General features: G+C 40.0%; 3 protein-coding genes across 6 annotated transcripts; 2 read left to right on the forward strand and 1 right to left on the reverse strand.

The window, feature by feature from the left end:
- Positions 1 to 9,514: 9,514 nt before the first annotated feature.
- LOC310930076 (transcriptional regulator QRICH1-like) lies at positions 9,515 to 16,344 on the forward strand. Of its 4 annotated transcripts, none has more exons than XM_083892972.1 (12): positions 9,515 to 9,582; positions 10,585 to 10,845; positions 11,542 to 11,610; positions 12,159 to 12,296; positions 12,373 to 13,371; positions 13,522 to 13,681; positions 14,060 to 14,214; positions 14,304 to 14,418; positions 14,486 to 14,594; positions 14,684 to 14,826; positions 14,911 to 15,001; positions 15,601 to 16,344. In XM_083892972.1, the coding sequence occupies exons 2-12, from the start codon at positions 10,597 to 10,599 to the stop codon at positions 15,776 to 15,778; spliced, it is 2,406 nt and encodes an 801-aa protein (XP_083749098.1). In that variant the 5' UTR covers positions 9,515 to 9,582; positions 10,585 to 10,596; the 3' UTR covers positions 15,779 to 16,344. The 4 variants fall into 4 exon arrangements, with proteins under 4 accessions (XP_083749098.1, XP_083749096.1, XP_083749099.1 ...); XM_083892970.1 differs by having other exon boundaries at positions 9,521 to 9,746; XM_083892971.1 differs by lacking the exon at positions 9,515 to 9,582 and adding an exon at positions 9,733 to 9,953.
- A 297-nt stretch (positions 16,345 to 16,641) lies between these two features.
- rpusd4 (RNA pseudouridine synthase D4) lies at positions 16,642 to 20,140 on the reverse strand. The gene is made up of 6 exons (XM_083892249.1): positions 19,708 to 20,140; positions 19,056 to 19,263; positions 18,830 to 18,923; positions 17,801 to 17,951; positions 17,597 to 17,694; positions 16,642 to 16,927 (listed from the first exon to the last, which is right to left on the reverse strand). Exons 1-6 carry the CDS (start codon positions 20,093 to 20,095, stop codon positions 16,724 to 16,726), a joined length of 1,143 nt encoding a protein of 380 aa, XP_083748375.1. The 5' UTR covers positions 20,096 to 20,140; the 3' UTR covers positions 16,642 to 16,723.
- Positions 20,141 to 20,609: 469 nt separating this feature from the next.
- Positions 20,610 to 26,202, forward strand: LOC310929909 (WD repeat-containing protein 82-like; the record flags this gene model as incomplete). Its single annotated transcript, XM_083892772.1, has 9 exons — positions 20,610 to 20,770; positions 21,613 to 21,713; positions 21,807 to 21,873; positions 22,842 to 22,941; positions 23,919 to 24,035; positions 24,127 to 24,282; positions 24,392 to 24,461; positions 25,954 to 26,096; positions 26,173 to 26,202. The coding sequence occupies 9 exons, from the start codon at positions 20,610 to 20,612 to the stop codon at positions 26,200 to 26,202; spliced, it is 945 nt and encodes a 314-aa protein (XP_083748898.1).
- Positions 26,203 to 27,069: the final 867 nt, after the last annotated feature.

Genomic DNA, 27,069 nt, shown 5'->3' on the forward strand with positions numbered 1-27,069 from the left:
GTTTGCTAAATGAAGCGGAAACATAAAAATATATAAATAATACACTCCGCACACAAAATAAGAGGTTAAAAATAGGACCCGTGAAGCAACAACGGGGGACATTAAATCAGCTGAGTAATAACAGGTAACAAGGGATATGTACCAGACATCAGCTGAGAGACTTTAGAAGTAGCCAAGATGCTGACCAAGACTTTATTGACCTTTGTTTAAAAGCTTAAGAGGGAGCAGTAAATCAACGCTTGTGTAGTACTGTACATTACAGCATATACAGTACATGCCATCAGCTCTAAACACATTGTAAACATCTAAAAAATAAACTATTATAGCAATTCATTACAGTATTAAGTGTTTTTTTTGGTGAATATTAATTGTTTTGTACCCAGTTGCATAGTGAACATAAAAATACAATGTCCACACAAAAGGTTTGAAGGCAGCATTGAAGCAGAAAGTCACACTAGCTATTTCTCTGCATGCTTCACTCACGTTTAAATCAAAACTAAAACACTGACTGTGCTCGTTTTCTTGCGCTGTTTTCACATTTACACAATTGTTAAACCAGGCCAAGCACCGGTGTTAATCCTCAAAGGATAAGCAGTAGATAGTGAGTGAATGAATGAACAGCGATAAAGCCGTCAGTGTTCCACATTTTTGTATTTCACAAGACTTGATGTGTTGCAAGTTTCGCTGAACTGTGAAAAAAACATCCAAAGCATTAAGTGACGGATCCGACGACTTTACACGTGATTTTTTTTGCACCGATAAACAGAAACTTTATTCCGTGAGTCAGCAAAATCTCTGAAGTATCACTTAACAAGCCGCCAGCACAATTTCCTTACACAAACACAATGTACTGCTCCATTAGTGCTACACAGTAACTCAGCGCTGCTCCTGCTGTTATATCTACAGTGTCGGATAAGACGGCACTTTATTGAAGGGTACAGTAGGTGGTGGGCCTGCAGGCCTGCTCTGTGGAGTCAGAAGATTGTCAGAAACATGAAAGAAACTCCTCTGTTTCACATCTGTCATATGGATAAGATCGCTTAATTCACCTGACATTAAAGGGGGCATATTATACCCTATTTCTCCAAGCTAACCTAGTTCCCTGGTGTCCTAATGAACATGTCTTTGTGACATGCTTTGGTCAAAATACCTTAAGGATGAAGCACCATAGCAGTTCAATCACCCTGCCAAAACAGCCCTGTTCAGAACGCTCAGTTTAGTAGCATCTCTTTAGGTCCACCTTAAAGGGCCACCTTAAATAAAAAAGTAAAACGAAACTTAAGGGACAGGAAATGACATCAGCCACAGAGGCTACTGGGAGCTAACAGCAGTTAGCATTTAGCATTTATCGTTTTTGCCGTCATATATAACATGTATCAACTGGAAACGTAAATCCTCTGAGGCTGGAAGTCTGTGTAGGACTCTGTGCTGCAGTGTGGAGCCAAGAATAGAACTTTTGCGGACTTCAGGGACTTCGGGTTTTCAGTTACTATTGCTCTCACCAGCACTCGCATGTTTTACGGACAAAGCAGAGCTCCGCGAGACAACAATTCCAGGAATTTAGCGCATTGTGGCATCCCAATTAGTGCGGTAGTCAACATCGCCCCCAAATAAGTCCCAAATAAGGATTTCAATTATTAAAAAGTTGATTTTGTGTGGTGTTATTGCATTGCTACATTTGGTGCCTTTCATAGAAACAGAGACATAGGAGGCACAGTTCCAGAGACAGCAAGCAACATCCTTTAACTACAATGAAGAAAAGAATAGACTCCCTCAACTCCTTCAGGCTGAGGGCAAACTGTTCTCTGTGAAGTGGGTCAGCTAACATTCGCCTCTCGCTCCCCACACATGCCGTGTTTTTCAAGGTCACGCCTTCTACAGAGTCTAGTGCATCTCTTGCAGCATTCAAGCTTTCACTTGTGTTAAAGAAACATTGTTACAGCATTTGACTGGAAGTCTGTTATCATTTCATACACATACCTAAAATGTTGCAAAGTAAAAAACGGAGGAAAATGGATTATTCCCCAGTAGCGGCCATACAATAATACATACAGAACAACAACTCAGCAGGAATCTATCTTTAGAGAAACATACCTATATATGCAGTCATCAGCAGATGAAGTGTGAGTCTATTCACGCAGGAAAAGTTCCAAGTGAATTTTCTGTGCCACTCTCTCTGGGTAATTCAGGTGAGACAGTGGACCAACTGAAGTCAGCTTTTCCCATTTAGAAAAATCACATGCTGTAATGAAAAAAAAGCAGACAAAGACGGTGAGAAACATATGTGGGTATAATGCTTTATTGTTCCCATGTTCTTCAGAAGAACCATATCAATGTCCCCTATTTGAGCCAGGGTTCGATATCAAGTATTAACACATCATAACTTAAACAGCCATATTATCCATGTGTAATAAAGCCGACTGACAAAGAGATAATTCCTTTAAAAGGGAACAAATAAGGTCATTAAAAAGAAGCGTATAGAAAGCTACTCCTTCATAAAATGGAAAGATTACAACACTGTCATTATGCACAGCTCAGGCCCCCAGGGTCTGTTAGCTTAATTAAATGTCTAATGTTAATTAATGGTGCCCAATAGCCCCCTGGAGATTACATCTACAGGACATAGAGCGTCGCCTGTCTTACAGAGCCACCGCTGAGATAAAAAGGAAAATGATGCCATTATTAACAAAACGGTGAAGACGACAAGAAAAGTGCAGGAGATGTATTTTATTACAAACATCTCTGTGACGGCCATAATGGCATTCCAATTACATCACAGCCACCATCATTTTAAAGCAATAACATCTACTGTTGTTACCAACAATAAAGCCTCCTTTTAGTTAGACATACACTAAAAGAAAAAAGAAAAATTGGTACTCAGTGAAGATGTTTATTCCTTGGTAATAATAAGGGTTGGTCGTCTGGTTCACTTAAATGTCGTGTTGCATGGTGTAAGCGTGGACCTCAGAAGTTTTTTTCGTTTTAATTTTGGGGCTAAGCTGCGTTTAGAGAGACTGTAAACATATATTAAAAGATAGTTAGGTTAGTAAATTAAATTGCTCGAGGAAGCCAACATGTGAATTTAATGTCAGCATGTGTCCTGGGACTGTATTCACGCTTAAAATGTACAATAATATGCGTAATATGTAACTAAATATTCTGAGCCCGAAGGCTTAACGTTAGCTAGGGATAAGCAGAGGATGACATGAGCAGCTAGCTACCCAGCCAGCCAACGGTCACAGGGCAGGCCCGGACTTTGATTCACACAGAACTAAGACACATTTGTTGAAAACGTCAATTAAGTTTATCATTTTACAGCGGACTGTTGTGAAGCGCCGATTTAAATAGAGGCAGGATTTATCGGTGCATTCGTTTTGATGGCTTCAATGCTCCTCCATCCAGCTAGCAATGTAAGCTAAGGCGGTGCACCGGGGGGTGTTTAATTTACTCTGCGGTGCACGCCGGTATTGCTGCGCGGGGCAATAGTCGTACACCTTGTTAGCAGTTTTCTTTTTTTTTTTTACAAATATCCACAAGATTATTGGTAAAATCCTGCCACAATCCTGAGCTGCATCGACACCACTCAATATTCTGATTTAAAGTGTGTCGTTTGGTTTAACCGCCCCCCACATTAAGTTAGCTATACCGAGGAGTTGACGATGCCAAGCTAGCAGACCATAAGGGCAATTTATGTTAATTTTTTATCAGTTTTCTTCTCGTTTTGCGGCATAAAACACGCTTTTCAAATGAAGAATATATTGATGATAAATGACAGGCAATGATGTACAAATCGGTTGTGCTGCTAGGCTAATCAATAGCGAATTTGAACACATTAGTCGTTGCTATAGGCGTTAACCCTTTTTTATTATTATCGATTTCATACATGAGCATATCGCCATTGTATACAGTGGATGTAGGAACATCCTGACCTCACAGGCTCATGTTAGGCTTCAATCACATCGGTGTTGTACTACAGTTCCTCCACAGTATGTTTGCATTAACTACGGTTTTCTTCTTTTTTTAAGTCACAACATTCAGTGATTATTGACGACGAAAAGTCTAAATTGTTCTTCGAGATTAAAACAATGCGAGTGCAGTCGAGCACATCCTGGTCTGCGCTGGTCACCGCGCACATGGGTGTTGTCTCCACAGAGAACAACCTTTACGTTTAACGTACACGAGTAATATTGTGATTAAAAAAAGCCACCACTCACGTGTAAAAATACACTGAACGTCGCCCATTCTCAGCTACCCCGGGGTCCAAAACAGGCGCTCTCTCGCCACTCATCCACTCAGCCTGTCAGTTAAAGCGAGCTGGCTAGGCTCCCAAGCTAATAAAAAAACAACATCAGCCATGGTTAGCTACAGGCGAAACCAGGGCGCAGCGCCAGGCGGCAGCGACAAAAACACAAGCCGCGTTCGTGAGCGGCCGCAGCGAACGCCACGGCAGGACCTTTCATTCATTGAGCGCTACGCGGAAAAATAAAATCAAAGTATCGTGCTGGAGTGAACTTACATGAACGCTGAGAGGATTGTGTTGATGACCGTTCATTTCTCCCGACGGTGGAACACTCCCACGGTGACGTCACACGGCGCGTCGACGTCAGAACAGCTGAGCGGCAGACAGCTCACACAGTGCAACGTCATCAGGAAGACGACGATGATGATGATGATGGTGATTCAAGAGCCAGTGACTTTGGCTGTGTTTGTGAACATGTGCGATAAGTTTATACATAGGTGAGTTTGATTAACTTGACTCAACGTCACAGATAAACTCAACGTTTTGACATCTGGAATTACCATTACACATATGTGTGACGTCATTTTTTAACGAGTCAGATAACTGCAATTCCGTTCCTCCCGTCACAGATATCCACAATTCAGTTTTTACTAGTCAAAATCACGTCACAGATATACAAAATTCAGTTTTACTAGTCAAGATGACATTGCAGATATCCATAATTCAGTTTTTACTAGTCAAAATCACGTCACAGATATACAAAATTCAGTTTTACTAGTCAAGATGACATCAAAGATATCCAAAATTCCGTTTTTAATAGTCAAAATGACGTCACAGATAATCCGAAATTCTGTTTTTAATAGTCAAAATGATGTCATATATAGCCACAATTCAGTTTTTACTAGTCTATATGATGTCACAGATATACATAATTCAGTTTTTACTCATCAAAATCACATCACAGATATCCATAATTCAGTTTTTACCAGACAAAATGACGTCACATATATTCAAAATTCAGTTTTTACTAGTCAATATGATGTCACAGACATACATAATTCAGTTTTTACGAGTCAAAATCAGGTCACAGATATACAAAATTCAGTTTTTAGTAGTCTATATGATGTCACAGATCTACGTAATTCAGTTTTATTATTCAAAATAATGTCACAGATATCTAAAATGCAGTTTTTAATAGTCAAAATGACGTCACAGACACCCAGAAGTCAGTTTTTAGTCAATATGATGTCACAGATAAACTTATTTCAGTTTTACTAGTCAAAATGACATCACAGACATCCATAATTCAGTTTATGCTCGTCATAATAATGTCACTTTTTTCATTCATGTGTATGAGAGCTATCTGAGCTATAGAGTTATCTATATATGTCTACTTAATTCAAGACATCTGAAAACAGGGCAATTAAGTAGATATCTTCAATTGAGGATGATTAAAGATATCGTGAACTTGAATTGTGACGAGTCATAACGACATTATAGATAATCTGAAATTGGAATTATAGAGCTACAGTATAATGACAAACCCCATCCAAAGGTGACGTCATTCTGACTAATAAAAAGTGAATTGCAGATATCCGTGACTGTAGTTTTGACTGGTAAGAATGACATTGCAGATATCAGTAGTGAATATCCTTAAAGTACCATTTAAATGATGCCTTAAAGGTTGAATTTATAGTAAATCGGGGCTAAATGGTCATTTTAAATAATATGTAAACAACAATAAAAATGTCTACAAATAGTGCTTTATTTACGTAAATGAATTCATCTAATCACACTCTTTCTGTATCCAATAAAAAATGCTCGCTGAACTTTTAACCAGTAAGGAAATGCGAAGAGACTGAGGAGAGAATTGTGACTCAGATGATTGGAATTGTGATGTTCTAGTCTGGGAAAACTGGTTTGTCCTGCAGAACGTTCATAAAACCGACATCATACAACTGTCACTGCACTGCTCACAATATCCAGTCACATTTGGGCTTTTATTACAGTATTTCCATGTAAAACCATTCAACTATTGCTCTTTTTTGTACATGATTATCTTCAGCATTTTACATCTATATATATATATATATGGTGACTGTATATTTCTGTGACATCATCTTAGGGCCAGTCATGAGGATGCATCACTGATGAGAGCATTCTGTTCAATTCTATGACATCCGCCCACAGTCTAAATAAGATGTGTCTCCATTATTGGTGTTATATTAATTTGATGCTAAATTCAGTATATTTTCAGTATGGCATATTCAGTATGTTTAAAGAAGAGGGAGAAGATGTTGACATGCTTTAATGTTCAACAAGCACATGACCCCTCACCATGTGGAGAGTTGTTATTTCCTTTAGATATACAGTGTTGTGAGCCTTCAGCTGTCATGTGGCTGCCTCTCAAGAAGAAAGCCTCCTCTGAGATGATGATGGTGTTGTGAACACTGGAGTTGCTTTGTCAGCTCTTTGGTGACGATGACACTTTTTGGGATTCCATAGCCAGCTGATGCATGCTTCTTTAGAGTGAGTGTCTCTTTGCTGGTTTTCTGTGAGGTTCTACTGTCTTTATTAAAGGTGCATTATGCATCTGTGACACAATATGTCACAGAGACTCACGAATAATGTTCATATAACAAACTGAACTCACCAACAACAACAGTACAGACAAAATAATTGCATTATAAAAAAATATTTTGCAGACTGCAAATCATGTTTATGTTTCGAAATCATGTTTTGGCATGTGGCGCCACCTACCGCCGTCTACCAATCATTGCAGTCAGTAGAGTCTCAGCTGCCGAGCAACCACAGTTACGTCAGAAAACGAAACCTAAAAGACCTCGGTATTTTGAATTTGAATGTAGTAACCGTTTTTGGCCACATTCTTACATATGGCACCTTTAAAGTAAGAAGATCACTCGATTGACCAAGCATTTGGTGGCATTGTTGTTTGAGCCTGCGCTTCAGGTGATTGTGAGGTTTCGATTAATAAGACTTCCAATATCATCAGTATCATATCAAAGAGAAAATAGTTCCCAAATCTAAAACCCAATATCTGTATAATAACACAAAAAAGGGATAAGGTTATTTGTAGTTCCACATTAGATATTGAGTGTCACAATTTGAATTAAAAGAGCTATTCAGAATTGCCGTTTCACTATTTCACTTCAAAATATGACCTTTGCCCTGCATGCATCTACAGGATGATATATATATATATTGTAACAATATACTGTTTTACATTACTTCCTTAAAAGTTTAGGGACGTTAAAGGCAGATAATCAATTTTGGTTTCATTCAGTCACAAAGATCAAACATACCTCATATGATAATTTCAAAAATTACAAATAATAAAATAAAATATAAAATCCAAGTATACTGTGTAATAATATTAATTCTACCATCATTTCCAAATGCAACCTTTTATGCAGATTTAAAACAAAAATAAATTGACATTTTTCCTTCTTAACAATGCTCAAAATGTAAACCACGAGGTTAAAAAACACCTTCAGTGCTCACTTCCTTTTCAGAAATGATATTATTGTATTGATTGTGTGAATACAATCAATGAACAAACACAACTCAACTCTCTCTCAACTCAACTTTATTTATAGAGCGCTTTAGGCAGCTATAGCTGGTACAAAGTGCTTAACAGTACAATAAATAAAACATGGCACATAAAACATAGGAGACAAAATAAAAACAATAAAACTATAAAACAGTAACAATGTTTAAATAATAAAAAACAATAAAACTATAAAACAATAAAAATGTTTAAACAATAAAACACTAAAACAAGAGCAGAGTCTCATGCTGAGTTGAACGCAGAAGAATAAAAATGTGTTTTAAATGCAGAACAATGCAGAAACATTGAAAAAAAACAAAAAAACACAACGCTTTATTTATGAGCCTATTTCTGGTGTCAGAACAAACTCTGCAGTAACCCCCCCCCCCCTTTCCCCAGTAAAGCCAGCTAACTCAGGTGTACCTGCAATTTCTTGTGCCCTGTTCCTCTTAATGCATCACAGGCTCTGTTCCATTTCTCGCTGCAGTCTCGCTGCACTGATTTCCAATGTAGAAAATGGCACCTTACAGTCTTCAAGGCTGGTGTCTTATTCCTATTACTGCACTGACGGGTTACCTGGCAGCCTCCCAACATGATGTCACCTGTGTAGACAAAGGGCAAGACCTGTTACTGTTGTCACTTAAAATTAAAATGCATGCATTAATATCTGTGTGGTGCTTGTCTTTACATATGGAGATTTAAAAGGTAAATACAATTGCTTAATTATAGTCCATGTATTTGCACCTACTACTTTTTACAGCTGTTGTGTGGTGTTTCTGAAAAGGACTACATATTTTTTTTTACAGTATGAACTCTCAGTTATTGGAGAGTAACTGTTATTGTTTTAATGAAATAAAAATCAATATTCACATACATAATATTGTATACCACCACAACCTCCACCAGAGAGCAGAATTTTCAGACACTGTGCAGCGAGTGTGGGAATTAACTCTTCCCTCTCCAGTTTGTAAAGGCCACAGCTGAGGCGCACAGTGCATCTGTCCTGGTCCACCTTAAGACGGTGGAGAGGCAGTTTGTTGTGGAGCGAACAGGGGGAGGCCCTCACTGGCACATGCCTGGCTCTTTAAGGCAGACTGGTGAAGTTCGACTTTGTTAAAGGTACATACATTCAAATGTTTAGAAAGCGTTTCAACTCAGATTCTGTTTATCTTTGTTTTATTGCATTATTTTTATTTTACTGTTGGGACACAGTAAAGTACTTGGTAACCTTACAAAATGCATACAATTGAGTTTATTCTTATTATTTGAAATGCTGGATGAGTATAAGTGCATGCACAATGATGGTTCGTGTACGTATGCATAAAAAAAGTAGTATTATTATAATAGTAATAAGGAAAACGTATGAAATAAATAAAACGTGCACAACATAATCACAAATCTGCAGATTTGATCTATTGTGTATTATTTAGCCTTATATATCTATCTATCTAGATTTAACTTTAACCTAGTATAAGAACAATGACAGGAGTGCACATGTGGATCATCTGGTTCGTTTCGTATAATAGTTTAAATGCATATTATTTACATATTATGAGTGGAATGAGTTGATTATTGTTATTTTGTACATAAACAGAGAGCCTCACACATGAGTGCAGCTCCTGCTCCTGCAGAGGAATAATGGGACACAGAGCGCGGCAGCAGCAGCCCAGCATCCTGAAGAAGAGGAGTCGCCTTGTTGTTGTCGACGAGGAGGCCTGTACTTCCGTCATTTTATACCCGACTATAAACACCGTGGGCCCGCTTCTGCCCGTGTGTGCGCGCCTGTTTGATGCACGGTGTATTTCTACCACTCGAGACTGTGTTGGATAAATCGTTCTTTCTGCTTTTTTTGTGTGTTTTTTGCCGGAGCTTGTGGAACTTGTTTTCTTCGCACGGACTGGTCTGCAGCCTGGATCTCTCTCCCTGAAACAAGCAGACGTCAGAGACCTCGTCTGCCGCTCCTGCTTACATTTTTTTTTTAAATCTAATCACAGCCTTGTTTTTTTGCGGGACTTTAACGCCGCTGCTACATGCGCTATGTAGCGAAGTGCATGGCGTGCTGCTGGTAGCTGTTAGCCGTTTATCAGCATTTTGGTTTTAAACACCGTGCCTTGGCGGAAAGGAGAGGATTTCGTTTTATTTAAGGTAGCATGACAGGATCCGGAGAGCCGTCGAGCTAGCTAGCATTAGCACAACCATTAGCTAGTCAGTTAGCCTCATGTTACTGCAACGAATGGCCTGGCGCTGCGAATGTTGCCTACACGTTCCCAATATATATATGAACAGTTTAATACACCCATTAGACGGAGCATGTGATTTGTTTTACTGTTTTAAATGCAGTTTTTCGGTCCACAAGCGCTCGTGACAAAACGACGCGTTGCTAATGAGTGTGAAGCTAGCTTGCTAACCAATAGCTGTGCCGTGAATGGAATGAGCAGTGTTTGTAGTCATGAAGTCTGGATAGTGTTTAAAATGTATGCAAACAAATGTATTACAATATATATATATATATATATATATGATTATATATAATGTATGTTTATGTTAGAAGTCACAATGCACTGACATTTTATATTATTCACACGTTGTCCATTTAAAGAAGAAAAAAAAATCGAAATCATATTCTTTAGGCTTTAGCTTAGTATGTTGTGTTAAAAAACAAGAGACCACCAGTGGCCCATCCTCATTATAGATTCCTGTGCATTGCATTATACAAGTCAGTTGTTTGGGGACTTGATTAGTTTTTAAAAATACTTATTCGCCTCCTTCCTTCTAGTTTAAAGTGACGATGAATGAGCAGGAGAGTGGGGTGGTCCCATTCGACGAGTATGTGCGGCAGAAGGCCCGCACTGTACCGCAGCACAGGATGAAGGAGTTTTTGGAGTGTCTTGCCAAAGGCCCCGAGGTGCTGCAGGAGTTCACCCAGCAGGAAGGAGCAGCCACCACCACTGCCATGGTTTACCAGCAGCAGGGAACCAACTGTGTCTACACGGACAGTACAGAGGTGGCAGGATCGCTCCTAGAGCTAGCATGCCCGGTAAGTGGATATATTTGAATAATGCAGGTTTTTTTTCCAGTCTGATGCAATCTGCTACACGTACACTCAAACACACGTTGAACACTACTCCATAGGGAAACGTTTTGAGGTTTTAAAGTTGACCCCAGTTTTTTTCTCCTGGTTTAAATGAATAAAGTTACAACCAAACATTTCCTTAAATTAAAAAATATATATGCACAAATCTAATTATGATTGTAAATGGCTCTTTGTACATTAGCTACTTTTCACAGGTATGGGCAAAATGACAGATAAATAAATTCATAATGGCTGATTTCTCAGTCCGTGTCCTGAATTGAAATGAACAATCATTCACGAGAACACTAACAGCTGTGCTTTTCCTGCTAAAACATGTAAAACTGACTGCTGCACACAGGGCTGTTAATGCATGCATATATGGTGTTTATTGCCTCTATTTGTATACATTTGGAGGCTTCTCACACTTCCACACAACCCCCTTAAAGATCCACCCACCTGTATTCACTCGGTCAGGAATGGGCGATGCCCCTTGCCAAGTGTATACAAATGTTTAGTCTGATGATTTCCCGCTATTTCGTACTCCGACAAACCTTCAAGGTCAAACCTGGTTGTTCTCTTACCCTGTAAGAAGCCATGTTTGAGATGTTTTGGTTCTCCACACAAGAGTGCCTTTACACACATGTGCATTTTTCACAATAGGTACAGGTGACCTCTGCAGAGATTTCACCCCAACTGCACCATGGGTCTGAGCAACAACTGCAAGTGCAGGTTAGTTTTACACCCAATTTCAGTGTCTCAGAAACTTAACAAGACTGATGAAGTTGACTGGAGTGGCCTAGAAACACAATCCCTGCTCACTGTCACAGAGGAAAAAGAATGGGTCTGTGTGGTATTCCATTAGTTGCAGCTAAATTAACTGCAGTTGGACTTGCATAGCTTTGATCTGTCAGCGATTGAGTCAAGATGAGAGAGGATTTAATGATTCCAATTCAAAACCAAAGTATGTTGATTCTGCCATTAATTATTAATCCCTTGAAAGTGTAGTTTCCATTGCACAATGTTCATCACAAACTAACTCATTCTTTTCATTTATCTGCCTGTGTCTGCTCTTTTCCTGCTGCACTTGTCTATCATTTAAATATTACTATAATACAAACTTCTATTCACTATTGGTTGTTTTTGTATCAGAACAGCTTCACATTATATCATTTGAAATACTTAAAAAGTGACATACACTGAAATCCATTTACTTGCTTTGTGTAAAAAGTAAAGTATCTGTCTGATGCATCTCTTACCTTTTCGTGACACCACTCCAGGTTCAGATCCAGGAACAGCAGAGTCAAACAGTTGGCCAGGTTCTTCATGTGGCCTCCCAGTCTCAGCAGGACCTGCAGGGAATCTCCACAGCCCAGCTTGTGCAGCAAGGAGAGCTCACAGAGGAGCAGCAGCAGCAGGTACTTTATTGATATTATGCACTCACATTGTGAATTTCTGCCATTCCTTTTCTATAACACTTAATCTAATCTACAGATTCAGGCTCAGTTGGTTGCAGCTGTAGCTGGAGGACAACAAATCCAGTTGCAAGGAACGCAGCACATTCAGCTGCCAGGGGGCCAACAAATTCAACTCCAGGCTGGCCAGCATATTCAACTACACGATGGTCAACATATTCAGTTACCAGATGGCCAACAGATTCAACTGCAGGGCGGACAACACATTCAGCTACAAGATGGTCAACACATTCAATTGCAGGGGGGACAACAAATCCAGTTGCAGGATGGTCAACATATTCAGTTACAGGGTGGCCAACAGATACAGCTACAAGGTGGCCAACAGATACAGCTACAAGGTGGCCAACAGATACAGCTACAAGGTGGTCAACAGATCCAGATCCAGACCATAGAAGCCATGTCTCCCTCTCAGCAACAGGACTCTCCCAGGGAGGAAGAGAGGAGGTCTGGCTCCGTGTCAGCCGTCCTCCAACCTGCCAAGAAGCGAAAGGTGGACGTCCCTCTATCCGTTTCCTATGCTATTCCACAGGGTCAGCAGGTCGCTACTGTACTAGCCATTCCTCAGGGACAGCAGCAAAGTTACGTGTCCCTACGACCAGATTTGCTCACTGTTGACAGTGCTCAGCTGTACAGCACCACAGGAACCATCACGGGTCCCACAGGAGAAACCTGGACCATACCTGTGTACTCTGCTCCGCAGCAGCATGGTGTGACTCACATTGCTATCCCACAGGATACATACAGTACAGTGCAAGTTACCACCACCAATGGTAAGGACAAATCGTCCCCGAGTTCCTCCTCAAGGTCTGCAGATGTGCAGTTGTCCTCTGCTGGGACACAGGAGGAAATAGTACAGACCCTGTTTCCAGCGCAGTTCATGAACGGGAACATTCACATCCCTGTGGCAGTGCAGACTGTAGGAGGGACGTACAACACTACACAGTCGGTGCACATATGGGACCCGAATCAGCAACAGAGCCAAGGAGTCGAGGGACAAGAACAGCAGCTCCATCTGCAGGTCAGAACTGAGACATGACTTACTCTAGTGGCTGTAATTCAATGAGTCCAATGTTTTACAGCCTGTTTTGAAACTATCGCCATCACGGATCCTTGCTGTGTGTTTTATTGTTGATGCATTATTTTTACTCTTATTTTTATTCTGATGCAGGGCCACATACAGACAGAGGCTCAAGCTGAACCACCTACCGAGATTCTGGTTCCTGTATGTCTAAAGCCAGAGGAGGGTCTGGAGGTCTGGAGCCTTTGGGCAAAGAGGAAAAATGCCGAGCTAAGCAAGCAGGAAAAGGTTACGCTCGCACCCATAGGACGTAAGTCGGCCTGAAGCATGACGTCATGTTTACATGACTCCCGATTGTTAAAATGAATCTCTAAAGTAACGGTAAACTCTAAAAACAGAAGCACACATACGCAGTACACAGGTATACTGGTTATTTGTAACGCTGCTCTTTTCGTTTAATAAACAGATCGCTCCAGTCCGAATGTAGGCGCGTTAAAGGAGCTAACGGAGCTTAACGTGCCCAGTACTAATACTTACTTAAACAAATAGAATCTGCCTCTAACAGAATCAGATTGATTAATTGTCTGTTAATGGGAGTTCTTCTCAATTCATTTCCTGCTTATGATATCAAATCACCGGGCGAGCACTAATATAATGACTGTCTGTGGGTGTGTGTGGCCGCATCCAGGTCGTCAGCCGCTACGCTTTCAGGAGGACTTGGTGTCCAGCGCAGTTGCTGAGCTAAACCTGGGTCTGTCTCTGATGACACATGAAGCGCGTGGATTAGAAGATGAGCAGTTTGCACCTGATGTTCTGTATTATGTTTTCTTGTGTATGCAAAAGGTAAGTATCACCCCCGGCCTTTGATGCATGGACATTTTGTCGCAGATTCAGACGAATCTGAAGGCACTGAAATATGTTTCCTTCTGTAGTATCTTTCTGAAAATGGACGCGTGGACGATATTTTCTCCGATCCGTATTACACTCGTTTCTGTGAGTCCTTACACGCCATCCTGGATGGTTGGAAACCCAGTGTTCACCCATTAGGTAAGACCAAATCAACATTTAGTTCCTTTTGTTTAAAAGAGTTACTAATTGTGTGTTCATGTCACAGGTTACATCATTCCAAGTCATGTGACGGAGGAGATGCTGTGGGAGTGTAAACAACTTGGTGCACATTCACCAGCAACACTGCTCACAACTCTTATGTACTTCAATACTAAGTGAGCAACCCACCACTGTGATCCAGATCTGTTTTTAAAGACGTGTATTTCACATGTAAATACCATCTCTGTTGTGTCTCTTGTCGCAGATATTTCCGCCTGATTTCACCCGAACAGCACATGAAAGTAGCCTTCTCTAAGGTTCTGCGTCACACGAGGAAGAACCCGACTAACGCCAAGGACAAAGCAACCTGCATTCGCCTTCTCAAAGCACAAAGTGCCACACAGAAAGGTACTCATTCGAGTCGGTGTCAGACTCAAGTCTTGACCTTTTAGGAACTGTTGATGCTGACTGCTTCTCTGGCATCTGTTTCAGGAACTGACGACTTGTACGAAGAACAGATCGAGGATCCGGAGAACCCACTTCGCTGTCCCATTAAACTCTACGACTTTTACCTCTTCAAATGGTGAGTGACTCTAGAGAAACAGTAATCCTGCTAGACTGTATTGTTTAGGGCTGCAATGAGGGAAAAACTCGAGTATTCGTTTAATTCCTGTCTTGTGCGGTATGCGGCCTGTTCAGCATAGGGACCAATTTTGCAGACGCACACCTGGATTTCAGCTGGCGTGAAACGGCCCATAAAAGGCAGAAAATGTCCCAAGTTTGGGACCAAGGTGCAGTTTAACCACTGCAAACGACAGCTGCCGTAACATAAACGGCACGTCCTCATAGATTCAGCATCTGAGCCGGAAGCATCCAGTTGCTAACGCTAATGGCGCTGGCACACGCTAACGTGTTGATAACATTGATGTTAGCTGATTTAATGTAGCTTACTGAAGCGTACGGTTTTTGTAGCGATGTTGTGACTAGATATAACACACTCATCTCAATCTCGAGACATTTCCATTACGCATTATTTGATCTGATAACGCAATTACTCGGTTAATCGAACAACTGGTAGAATACGCGATTACAAAAATATTCGATAGTTGCAGCCCTAGTATTGTTTTTTTGAGTATGTTACAGTATGTGACAAAATCCGACTTCTTTTTCCTCCCGTTCCAGCCCTCAAAGCATTAAAGGACGCAACGATGCGTATTACATGACTCCAGAGCCCGTCGTCGCGCCCAACAGCCCCATGTGGTACTCGTCGCAACCCATCACAAGTCAGCAAGTGGAACTCATGCTGGCTCGCATCATCGTGGTCCGAGAGATCCAGGAGATCATCGGCACTGGTCCATAAAACACGGGTTTAACTGAAAGGACTGATTGGACTCACGGGGGGGAACTAGTTCTACAGTCACCGATTGTTGACGGTGCAGTACCTGTCCCGACTCTATAAACATCACTGACCATCTCAAATAAAGTGGATCGACTTCTGAAACAATCAGTGTTTTTAAGGAGTGTATTGTGATCGCACTCAAAGAGGTTCTCACTTTCTCTTGACCACAGATGTTAATGTGAGGGGTTTGTTCGTTTTCTCACTGTTGTGGGATCATAATAGATGATTCTGGCCGTTGCCCTCTCTCAGCTGACTGAGCGAAGGTGTTTGCATTCTTAATATACAAAGATATTTCTCCCGTCACTCCTCATCTTTTTTTCCTCAAGGTCCCACTATGACATGATTAAATTCTAAAGGGACAACAAGTGGGACCACTGCTATGACTTCTTCAATTCAAAACTTAACTTGTGCCTCTTTTGTTTGATTTTTTTCCCCAAAAAAATCACATCATTTAAGGCCGTGGATCTCGTCAAAGTGAACCTCAGTTTGTCATTTGTCGTCACACGGGCGGATACAGGGAACGTGTTTCTCAGGTCAAAGCTGTCGATTAAAGTTCACCCGTTGACAACTTATACCTGTGTACAGTTATATAGCAGGTTATTAAACAGGAACGTGGAGATGGAAACTGCTTTGTGTAGTGAATGCAACGTTCATGTGTGACGGAGTCATTTCAAGCCATTCAAATATTATGAAGTATTTCATGCTCTGACATTTGGAATAAGTACTACCTTGAGCAACCCTATAGCCTTGTGGTACCTTCAGGGAAATAACATGTAAATGTGGATTTTACATTGACAAAAAAAATACTTGTAATACAATTTTGCTCCATTTGTTTATTACTAAAAAAACAAGTTATGTTCTTAACAAAGTGCCACTTGTACGCATTCAAACAAGCAAATGTGTATTTTATTCATCGTCCTTTTTATCAGGAAGAGTTAAATGCAGGTGTTTGAGTGATTGTGTGAAGTATTTCGGGAGTGGACAGGAGACGTCGATGTCTCCCTCGCTGGCTTTCGGTAGCGTCAGCTGCCGTGCGTGCAAATGAAGAGGAACGTAGCGGCTCTTGCTCTGTTCCAGTCCGAGCCTTTTCAACACGCGCTCTGGTAATTTCTGCAACCAAAAACATAGTGTTTTTAGTTATTTAGACACTAATTATAAAGACTATGGAGCCCCAGACATGACATGGGGGAAGAAAATTGATTAGTTCCCACAAAATAGGAAAAACATGCACACAAAATGCTAATTTGTTCCCACGAAATAGGTATAATGTGTGCACGAGGCAGAAGGGCTACAGCTACACGATGGAAAGGGGAAACGTTGATTATATTTGAATTTTATTTTAGGCTAGGAATGATCTACAGATATTCAGAAAAGCCTGGCATTGCAAGGAACCGTTGTTACCAAGAGGCATTTAATCAAAATATTGAGAGCCAGGTTGCTTTACCAGCGGAGCTACGACTTGGACCCTATTGGTTATTGGTGTTTCTAGAGAACGTGCGCTCCATTTGCTTACCCAGCTGTCCAGGAATGATATTATTATCAATTGGTATTTCTCCACAAATTAGTATTTTGTGTGCGTGTTGCACACAATTTTGTATTTCGTGCCACGAAATAGTATTCTGTGCGCACCTTATAACTATATTGTGGCCACAATTTAATATTTTTTTGACCATGTCATGTCTGGGTCTCCGTAAAAGACAACTTTCTGCACGCAGAATACCATGCTACGTCTTGAGTGCAACTGCTGACTGACTCTATAGAAACTCTGGAAAAACGTACCTGAGGTGCCAGTTTGCTCCAGTGGGAATATTTATGGTCGCCTAGAATGGGACATGCTAACGCTAATGCCATGTGAACCCTCATTTGGTGCTTCGCTCCTGTGGGCATGAAAGAAAAAAAACAGAGATAAATCACCAATTTTTCTTAGAATAAACAAAAAATAGTGATTAACGTTGATGTTTCCTAGAAGGACGACATCATTACCAGTTAATGGCTGAAGCTCCACAAGGCTACAGCCCGTGCTGCTGTCCAGGACTCTGTACTTTGTCACAGCAGGATGAGCTTGGCGATGACCTCGCACTTTGGTCACGCCGTCACCCGTGTCGTTCATTCTGAACAGAGGGCTTAACGCCATCTGAAATGTTAGAAAGTCGAAGTGAGATTGTGGAAACCACGTTTACTGTGAATAGTTATTTTATAATAACATTTTTTTTCGCTCAAAACTCACTAGATAGGGATTTAAATGGGTCAAAGTGACGTTAACAGAAGGCAGAAACATGGCTGCCAGCACAAGGAAAATAAGGTTTAATCTTAAATAATGTGTTCACCACTTTCTCACCGTTAGACTTTTCTGACTGGAATCTGAATTGCGTGAACCACTCGCTGTCATATTTTCGAAATCAATTAATCTGTCGATTATTTTCTGGATAAATCGATTAATCTGGTCCATAAAATGTCAGAAAATGTAGTTGTTTTTTAAAAAAACGTTGATCAGTGTTTGTCAAACCTGGACATGACGATGTTCTCGAACGTCTTGTTTTGTCCACAAACCAAAATGATTCAGTTTTAATGATTTCTTTGTTATGTGGCGCAAAAGAAACAAAGAAAATAATCACATTTAAGAAGCTAAAACAATCAGAAATCTTGTTTTAAACCAATTATCGATTATCAAAATAGTTGGCGGTTAATTTAGTAATCGATTATTCGTTTCAGCTCTACCAAAGAATATACATGTTTTTAGCTGATTGTGATATGGGAGCTGCTCCTCCACTTTGTTTGTTGAGGTAAATCCAAATTATAACACAAAATAACAAATTTTAACTAAAGTGACTAACTCCTGTGTGCTGTGATGTAAAAATCTTCGGATTTCATTAACAAACAGAAAAGGCTGTCTAATGGCCAGATAAAGCAGTGAACATATTCTTAAAAACAAAACTGTAGACTTAAGCAGGCATAGATTTTAGCATGTTAAGCTAAGTGGCTATAATCTGTAAAACAGTACACAAGAGACACCTTGTAGTGTGGCTGGGGGCCTGTGACCTGTCGCTCTATGATGGGAATATCAATGACACCTTCAGACGGCACAGGTACACCGACTGTGATGACCCTGTGGACGTAAACAGGAGACTGAGTTTCTGACATCATACCTGGGTGAGATGTGTGTATGTGTGTATATATATATATATATATGTATATATATATATATATATATATATATATACACATTTCTTTTTTTTACCAGTATTTCCTCTGCACGTTGTTTTCTCTGTGCATGTCCTGTATGTAACCCACTGCCTCATCGCTCCTGGCCAGCAGGAGAACTCCTGTCGTCTCCTTCTCCAGTCCCAGACAAGGGAACAGCTGAGACTCAGACTTGATTTTCATTCCATCCAACATTTTGGAAAGGACGGGAAGTACGGATGAAATGGAGGTAACCGTGGAGTCATCTGAAGGACGACAGCAACAACAAATACGCACTTGTGATTTAGATATTGGAAAAATACATTTGTAATGTAATAATAAAACATCCCTAAACTTAGGGGAATTAATAAAAATAATGTCATGTTGGGAGCTGTTTCTGGTGTTCTATGTGTTAAACAGTTGAACATATTGTTCAAAACATAAAATTAATATATCATATCAGGATCCAGGAATCAGACAAAGGAAAGAGTGGTATCAAGTCTTCCCTAATAGACCTTTTTAAAGACTTATTTTAATTTTCAATTCATAGGTCAAAGCACTGACTAATGATATATAACAACAACAACAAAGCAGGGATGAAGAAACATTACTAGTATTTTTGTCAATCTTATAATCCACAAATCACTCTTTCTTAATCACCATTAATACAGATTAAGTCTGGTCAAATATATAAAGATATAACGGTCTACCTTGAACAGGGACACCGTGCGGTTTGTTGATGACCACCACATGTTTGTCCTGGTACAGCACGCCTCTGAACAGGTGTTTGGCCAGCACGTTCGGGTGGACCTTTTGCAGCTGCAGAGTTAAAGTTTTCAGCTCCTTCACCCTCTTCTGTTGCTTGGACATCGGAGCCTCTGTAGCCGGTGTCTTCGTCTTTTCCTGCTGGACTTGCTGGGCCAGGTCGGCCGCTGTCAGCCGGGGTTTACCCCCGGCAACGGTGGCTTGACCCCGGCTGTGAGACAGCGCCGCTCCGGGACACGAGTGACCGTTTGTCCGCGTCTTGAAGCGGGACATGAGGCTGTTCAGTCCCGAGCTACAGCCACAACTCCTTGCTATTCTCCTGCAGTTGTTCATTGTGTCACAGCGTGTTTGACTTTGGCTTCAGGAAAACAACACAAACTCCAGGAAACGTGCGTTTCTTGCCGTACAATTACGTCCGGGTGACACTTTCAGAATAAAAGCATATGACAACACTTTAGCAATAAAATAGCAATTTATTAAACATTTTAGAGATAATTTACAAATATAACTGAACATTAAATGATAAATATTTCATTGTATAATATATAATAAATGAAGAAATAAATAAACAGTAAGCGCAAAAAGCAACAACAAAAAGGTTATGCTTAATACACAAACCATATCCTGTTATACGCATTTCCTGTTTCCGGGTCACAAGTACGCTCGTTTCTGACACCGCCACCTCTCTACCGGTTAAAGGCATTGTATGAGGTTTTCTTTAAACACCGCCCACGTAGTGAACGATGACAAACAAACCGAGCGTACCGCTGTAAAACGGGTATTTTATATTACTCCTCCAAGCAAACAACGTTTATTTAATAACATCACAGCAGACTGAACTGTAGGCATGAAAATCACTGACAGTGTGATACGGACTTTCAGAGTGGCTAGGACTTACAGACAGAATTCACAGAAAGTCAACTGTGTGGACTACAGTCCAAATGGCGAAAACGCGATATCGAGCAGCGACGACGACTGCATCGTTTTGTACGACATTCAAGAGGGAAGGTAATTGCTTAATGGATTATATACAATGGTAAATAAGTCAACAATTAACTCTGAATCTCAAATTGGAACGCATTCGTAACATAAACGTGTAAAAAATATTATTCTAAATAATATTATTCATTTATCAGCCGATTAAAAGCCGATAAAGTCGTTCATTCATTCATTCATTACCTGTTCATGGAAGTTATTTACTAATTTTTAGTCTCTTAATTACTTAATAAATGCTGTTAATTGCATCAACACTTTATAATCGAAATGTGTATTTTATATATTAAAGGTTTTAAACGCATTTAAGATGGGAATCACTGGATCAGATATCAGATAAAAATGTAAAATCTTATATATAGTAATAGGGCTTTGGGTTTGTTTCTTCTTTTTGGGGAGAACAATATTTGTTACACAGTTGGAGAAGAATTGTTAACAGCTTCATATGTTTTATAAATTGTCTATACTACTATTACTGGAGTTTGTGATATCTGTGCCGATATCAGACACAAAAAAGTAGTATCATCCCATACCTAGTTTAAACCAGAATTTTATTCAAAATATAAAAGTATACATATACAAAAAAATGCAGATTATAGAGACAATATAGAGGAAATTCAAATTGATACAAAGGCAAAAGGCAGATAAAAGATGAATAAGAACAGAAAAGCATAATAAATAAAAACAACATGATAGGAATATTATATACAATTACAATGTCCAAAATGTATTTTTTTTTCTCCATCTGTTGAAATAACATTTTAAGATGAAACAAAACAAGTTAAACAGATTGTTAAAAGAAAACCTGTGTCATATATCGATCATACACCTGTGCTCCGACTCCTTTTTCCTCTCAGAATGAAACGCACTCTGTTCAGCAAGAAGTACGGAGTGGACCTCATCCGCTACACGCATGGCGACGCACAACAAGTGGTTTACAGCTCCAACAAAATCAACGGTAATAACTCACTGCAGTCAGTCTTTACTTTAAGTTACTAGAGCTTCAGTTGTCAGTGGTCAATCACTGTGATTTGTGTGTTGTTGTTTGTAGACACCATACGATACCTGTCTCTGAGTGACAACAAATACATCCGGTACTTCAATGGACATACGGCGCGGTGAGTACATGTACACCTGGACCACTTAAAACGTACATATTTCCAGAATTACCTAATAATGTGGGAGAAAACAGGAAATATTTCTGTCATTGCAGAGTTTTTTTTAGGTTATGAGACCTAAAGAAAACTTGTATTTTAATGATTGTAATTCTGTTAATTTGAGCCGATGGAAACGAGCCGATGGAAATCTGTCTTTTCTGACGCTCTCCTCAGCCGCGATATTTCAGACTGAACTGGAACGGTGGATGCACTGCTACTCATTGTTTTAACAATGTTTAAAAATAGCTTCATCATGACTCCCCGCCGCAGTCCCTTTTATGACTATGACCCGGAGTCGGAAGACACTGTCGCTAGTGAAACACCTCCACAACGGACGTTATTCTTCTTCTGTGATTTAATGTACGCAACCGGATGTGCCCGGACTAGTGCCCGGAGCAGGAGAACCGGTGTTTACGTAACCGGACCGGGTTTTTTCAGAGATCTAGCTGAGCCCGAGATTACAATAAAACACAGCGTTCTCAGCAGTGGCTGAACTGTTTGTTTTGAACCTTCAGGGGTTCTTAAACAAGGTAATGACGCAGATACACACCAAAAAAACAGCGTTAATTGGAACTTCCGGTCTAGATCCGCTTTAACTTATGTATGCAACATTTTTACAAGCATTGTTAAAGCGGCAAAATTGTAATCAAAGTGCTACTCATGCTGCTGTTAATAGAAATAAGATTTTAACCAGTTTCAATCATGCATTGATCAGTGTTACTGTACTATACGGACATAAGTGTAAATGTGTTTTGAGGACGGATTCCCCTTCCACAGATGCAACACGACGTGTCCACAGTGAGGTTTTTGTGATCTTAAATCTCAGTCTCGGTCTCAGGGGTCTGACAGTTAATCTAGAAATAACTTTCTGAGTGTTATCGACGCGGTCAAGCCTGTTGTTTGAATCTGAAAATCTGCGTCCCTCTCAGGGTTACTTCTCTCTCCATGTCACCGGTGGACGATACATTTATCTCCGGATCGCTGGATAAAACGATCAGAATCTGGGACCTGCGCTGTCCAGACTGTCAAGTGAGTCAGTTTGTGAACACCGGGGGAAAACGACAACCTCCTTCAATGTGTAATTAAGCAGGACATTTTAAGGCTTAGGTGTTAAAGGGTTAAATAAAAGTCTGGGACATTAAAGTGATAGTTCGGAATTTTGGACATAAGACCTATTTTCCAACTCTGCCGGTGTGATGGAGACGTCTGGAGACGTTTTCAAGAAATTTAATTCAGTTCTTCTAGTTGCCGAGTTCGCTGATGCTATGGCTAGCGCAAGTCAATGATACAAGTTAGCATGGCATTAAAAACACTCATACCGACTCCACAGTGCACCCGAGGCAAATCGATTGTAACGGCAGACTATCGATGTACATATCTGTGTTGATAGAATGTTTGAAATAAAACCAACCTTGCAATTTGAAGGATTTATGTCTCAGCAGCAGCAGCAGCAGCGCGTCATACTTCCGGCAGCGGCGGACTGATTCCGCTGCCGGAAGTATAGTGCTGAGAAAGTAGTCCCTCAAAAATTAATGCGATGCGACGTTAGTTTTGTTTCAAATATTATTCTATCAACACAGATATGTACATCGATAGTCTGCCGTTACAATCGATTTGCCTCGGGTGCACTGTGGAGTCGGTATGAGTGTTTTTAATGCCATGTTTACTTGTATCATTGACTTGCGCTAGCCATAGCATCAGCGAACTCGGCAACTAGAAGAACTGAATTAAATTTCTTGAAAACGTCTCCAGACGTCTCCATCACACCGGCTGAGTTGGAAAATAGGTCTTATGTCCAAAATTCCGAACTATCCCTTTAAAGTCTGTGCTTGAATGGCATTAAAATCCTCTGTCCTGTCACCACTGGGTGTCCCCAGATCTGCTGAAGCAACACTGAGCTGAACGTCTGAATCACATAACCATTCAAGTGTTTGTTTAATGATGTAAATGTAAAAAAAAAGTCTCTAAATATCTGACATTTTCTCCTCATTTATTGCATCTTTAAGGGTTTGACTAATCCACTGGGGAACCCCGTGTGTTCCTTTGACCCTGACGGGCTGATATTTGCCGCGGGGGTGGAATCACAGGCCATTAAATTGTACGACCTTCGTGCTTTTGACAAGGTGAAACACATTTGCTGTGTCGACGGTGTTGCTACAGCGTTTCTCTTTTACATCACGTCCGTAAACACGTCTTTGTCTCCCCCGTTTAAAGGGTCCGTTTGCCTCGTTTGAGACGAGGTTTAATCGCGCATGCGATTGGACGGGACTCAAGTTCAGCAGCGACGGGAAACAGATTCTCATCTCGACAAACGGAGGGATGATTCGAGTGCTTGATGCTATCAGTGGATATGTGCTGCACACGTTCTCTGTAAGGGAAATTACCCCCCCCCACCCCATCCCATGTTGCCTCATTGTTGAGTTGCGTCTGTTTGTATGTTGATCACATGACTCCGTCCCTGACCTCTGCTTTTGTTCAGGGCTACAACAACAGTCGAGGCATCTCTCTGGAGGCCTGCTTCACGCCTGACTCACAGTTTGTGATGATTGGTGAGTTCATGTGTCACAGATTTATGTCTGGGCGTCTTCTGAGATGAGATGCTGAATAATATATATATATATATATATAAATATATATATATAAATAGAGAGAGAGAGAGAGATTTTCTTTTTAAATCACAATTTTAAAGGTGCCATATGTAAAAATGTGGCCATTCAAATTCAAAATACGGAGGTCTTTTAGGTTTCGTTTTCTGACGTAACTGGTAACCCGTGGTTGCTCGGCAGCTGAGACTCTACTGACTGCAATGATTTATAGACGGCGGTAGGTGGCGCCACATGCCAAAACATGATTTCAAAACATAAACATGATTTGCAGTCTGCAAAATATTTTTTTTAATGCAAATATTTTGGTTGTACTGTTGTTGTTGGTGAGTTCAGTTTGTTATATGAACATTATTCCTGAGTCTCTGTGACATATTAGGAGGATTTTATGGCCAGTTGCTTTGATTTATTACATAATGCACCTTTAAATGACATAACGCAAAAATGCTCAATCACAGAGCAAGTTTCTGCTCTCACATTTATTCCATGCACTATTCAGTCTTTAATTTAGTCTTTAATTGTCCTGATACATTTTTAAAATGTCATCTTTTACTGGGTTTTAAATGACACACACAATACTTATTATGACCTTTTTGCATCTAACTAACACTAAAAATAATTAAAACTAAACATTTAGAAAAAAATTCAAATGAATGAAAATGAGCAAACCCTCTCAAAACTAATTGAAACAAACTCATTTTAAAAACAAAAAGTGTACCGATTTCCACACATGCTTTTCTGGATGAATTTGAAAAGGGGCGCGGCGCACTTATACAAGTTTAGGTGCACGGGAAAGGCCTAAAAAATCAGTTTTTTAATGGAATATGTACATAGGTGTATAGAGGCCCATTTCCAGTGTTCTAATGGTACATTGTGTTTGCTAATCGCGTTAATAGAAGGTTATTGGATGATTAGAAAACCCTTGTGCAAACGATGTTAGCACAGCTGAAAACAAAAAGGCAAAATTATTATTATTTTAAATAAAAATCATTATTTCTAATCTTGTCAATGTCTTGACTATATTTTCTATTCATTCTGCAACTCTTTAGATGAATAAAAGTGTGACTTTTAATGGAAAACACAACAAAAATTGTATAGGTGACCCCAAACTTTTAAACGGTAGTGTAATTCCTTGCATTTCAATAGAATAATAAAAACTAAAACTAATGGAAAATCCCAAACTTTGAAATCTCAATTCAAATTTAGAAACAGAAATGAGGTTTTGCTGTTACTGGTCCTGAAAACAATCAGTCGTAATTTCCCTCACACATGAGGACACAGCCAATCACGCTCTGATCCTGATGAGATTAACTCCTAAGGTACTGATTTTTAATCTAAACACAACACTTTTATTGATGTTAAGTGATACATAGAGAAGTCAGTGTAGGTGGATACCACCACAATCATCTCTCTTGAGTCTTTTTCTCACCGTGCTCAGGTTCTGAGGATGGCCGAGTCCACGTCTGGAGCACAGAGAGCGGGATGAAGGTGGCCGTGTTGGACGGGAAACATCCAGGACCAATCAACACGCTGCAGTTTAACCCCAGATTCATGACGTTTGCCAGCGCCTGCACAAACATGGTGAGAACATCAAACTCACACTCGACAAATCTATGAACACTGAACATTCATTTATTTATTCTCGTATTCTCAACAGGCCTTTTGGCTTCCGTGTGTTGACGACTGATGGAGAATTAAGAAGAAGAGTCTTACCTTCACGTATTAGACTGAGTTCTTAATTTCACTGCCTAACAGTATGGAGGAGGATTTTTTATGTGAAAGGTTTTAGCGACAGTATTTTACAACTTTTATACTCACAGACTTTGATGTGACCTCTATATATTGACGTTTTATGTATATAGTTTTTTTTTTGTCATATTTTAGATATATAAAAAAAGAAATAATAGCTCCTGTTTTTGTAGTCCTTACTTTTCATCATCCATCGCCTAAATCTTGATCCACAGGAGTTCAGCAGCAGTCAACAATCACTTCTATTATCAATTAATCCTTTGAACAACACAGAGCATTTCAACTGCTTTTTACCATTACTATGTTTAAACGTACAGTATTTAACACAGAGGCTATAAGAATGTTCAACGTAGAGTGTTTTATATCTGTTTTTTCACCAACTATATAAACACACCTGAGCAAAATGGACTCAAAATGTTTAAAAATCAGATTGAATTTGTGAAATACGTCACATCATTTTTAAAGCCCGAATATGTGACCTATAAAGACACACCCCCAACAGGATGTCCATATAAGGAGTTGTGTATTATTCCCACAGCAGATTACCATGGGTGCACATGTGGCACAGATCCGTGCCACGTAAACACTAAGGCTTAATCTGATAATTCCAGATCTGATTGATGTCAGAGTGGTAATTTAGTGTGGAAATCTCATCGTCACAGATTAGAAGCTGGAATAAAGCAACCTTATTTTTAGCTGGGAAAATGACATGAACAATTGATTCCTCTGATAAAAAAAAAAAAAGTAGAGTAGAGTGTAATCTCATGCAAACAGAAGTCACTCAGCGACGCACGTGTGTGTAATG

Source organism: Microchirus variegatus (genome assembly GCF_963457635.1).
Source record: "Microchirus variegatus genome assembly, chromosome: 7".
NCBI classification, from domain to species: Eukaryota; Metazoa; Chordata; class Actinopteri; order Pleuronectiformes; family Soleidae; genus Microchirus; species Microchirus variegatus.

Bases quoted from the DNA above. Each gene is read 5' to 3' on its own strand.
- LOC310930076 (XM_083892972.1), top strand. From the start codon at position 10,597: ATGAATGAGCAGGAGAGTGGGGTGGTCCCATTCGACGAGTATGTGCGG. The intron at 14,215-14,303 runs GTAAGTATCACC...TTCCTTCTGTAG, and splicing joins TTTTCTTGTGTATGCAAAAG to TATCTTTCTGAAAATGGACG. The intron at 15,002-15,600 runs GTGAGTGACTCT...CTCCCGTTCCAG, and splicing joins GACTTTTACCTCTTCAAATG to CCCTCAAAGCATTAAAGGAC.
- rpusd4 (XM_083892249.1), bottom strand. From the start codon at position 20,095: ATGAACAACTGCAGGAGAATAGCAAGGAGTTGTGGCTGTAGCTCGGGA. The intron at 17,952-18,829 runs GTGTCTCTTGTG...CTAACATTTCAG, and splicing joins GCCCCCAGCCACACTACAAG to ATGGCGTTAAGCCCTCTGTT. The intron at 16,928-17,596 runs GTACGTTTTTCC...TTTTGGTTGCAG, and splicing joins GGAGCAAACTGGCACCTCAG to AAATTACCAGAGCGCGTGTT.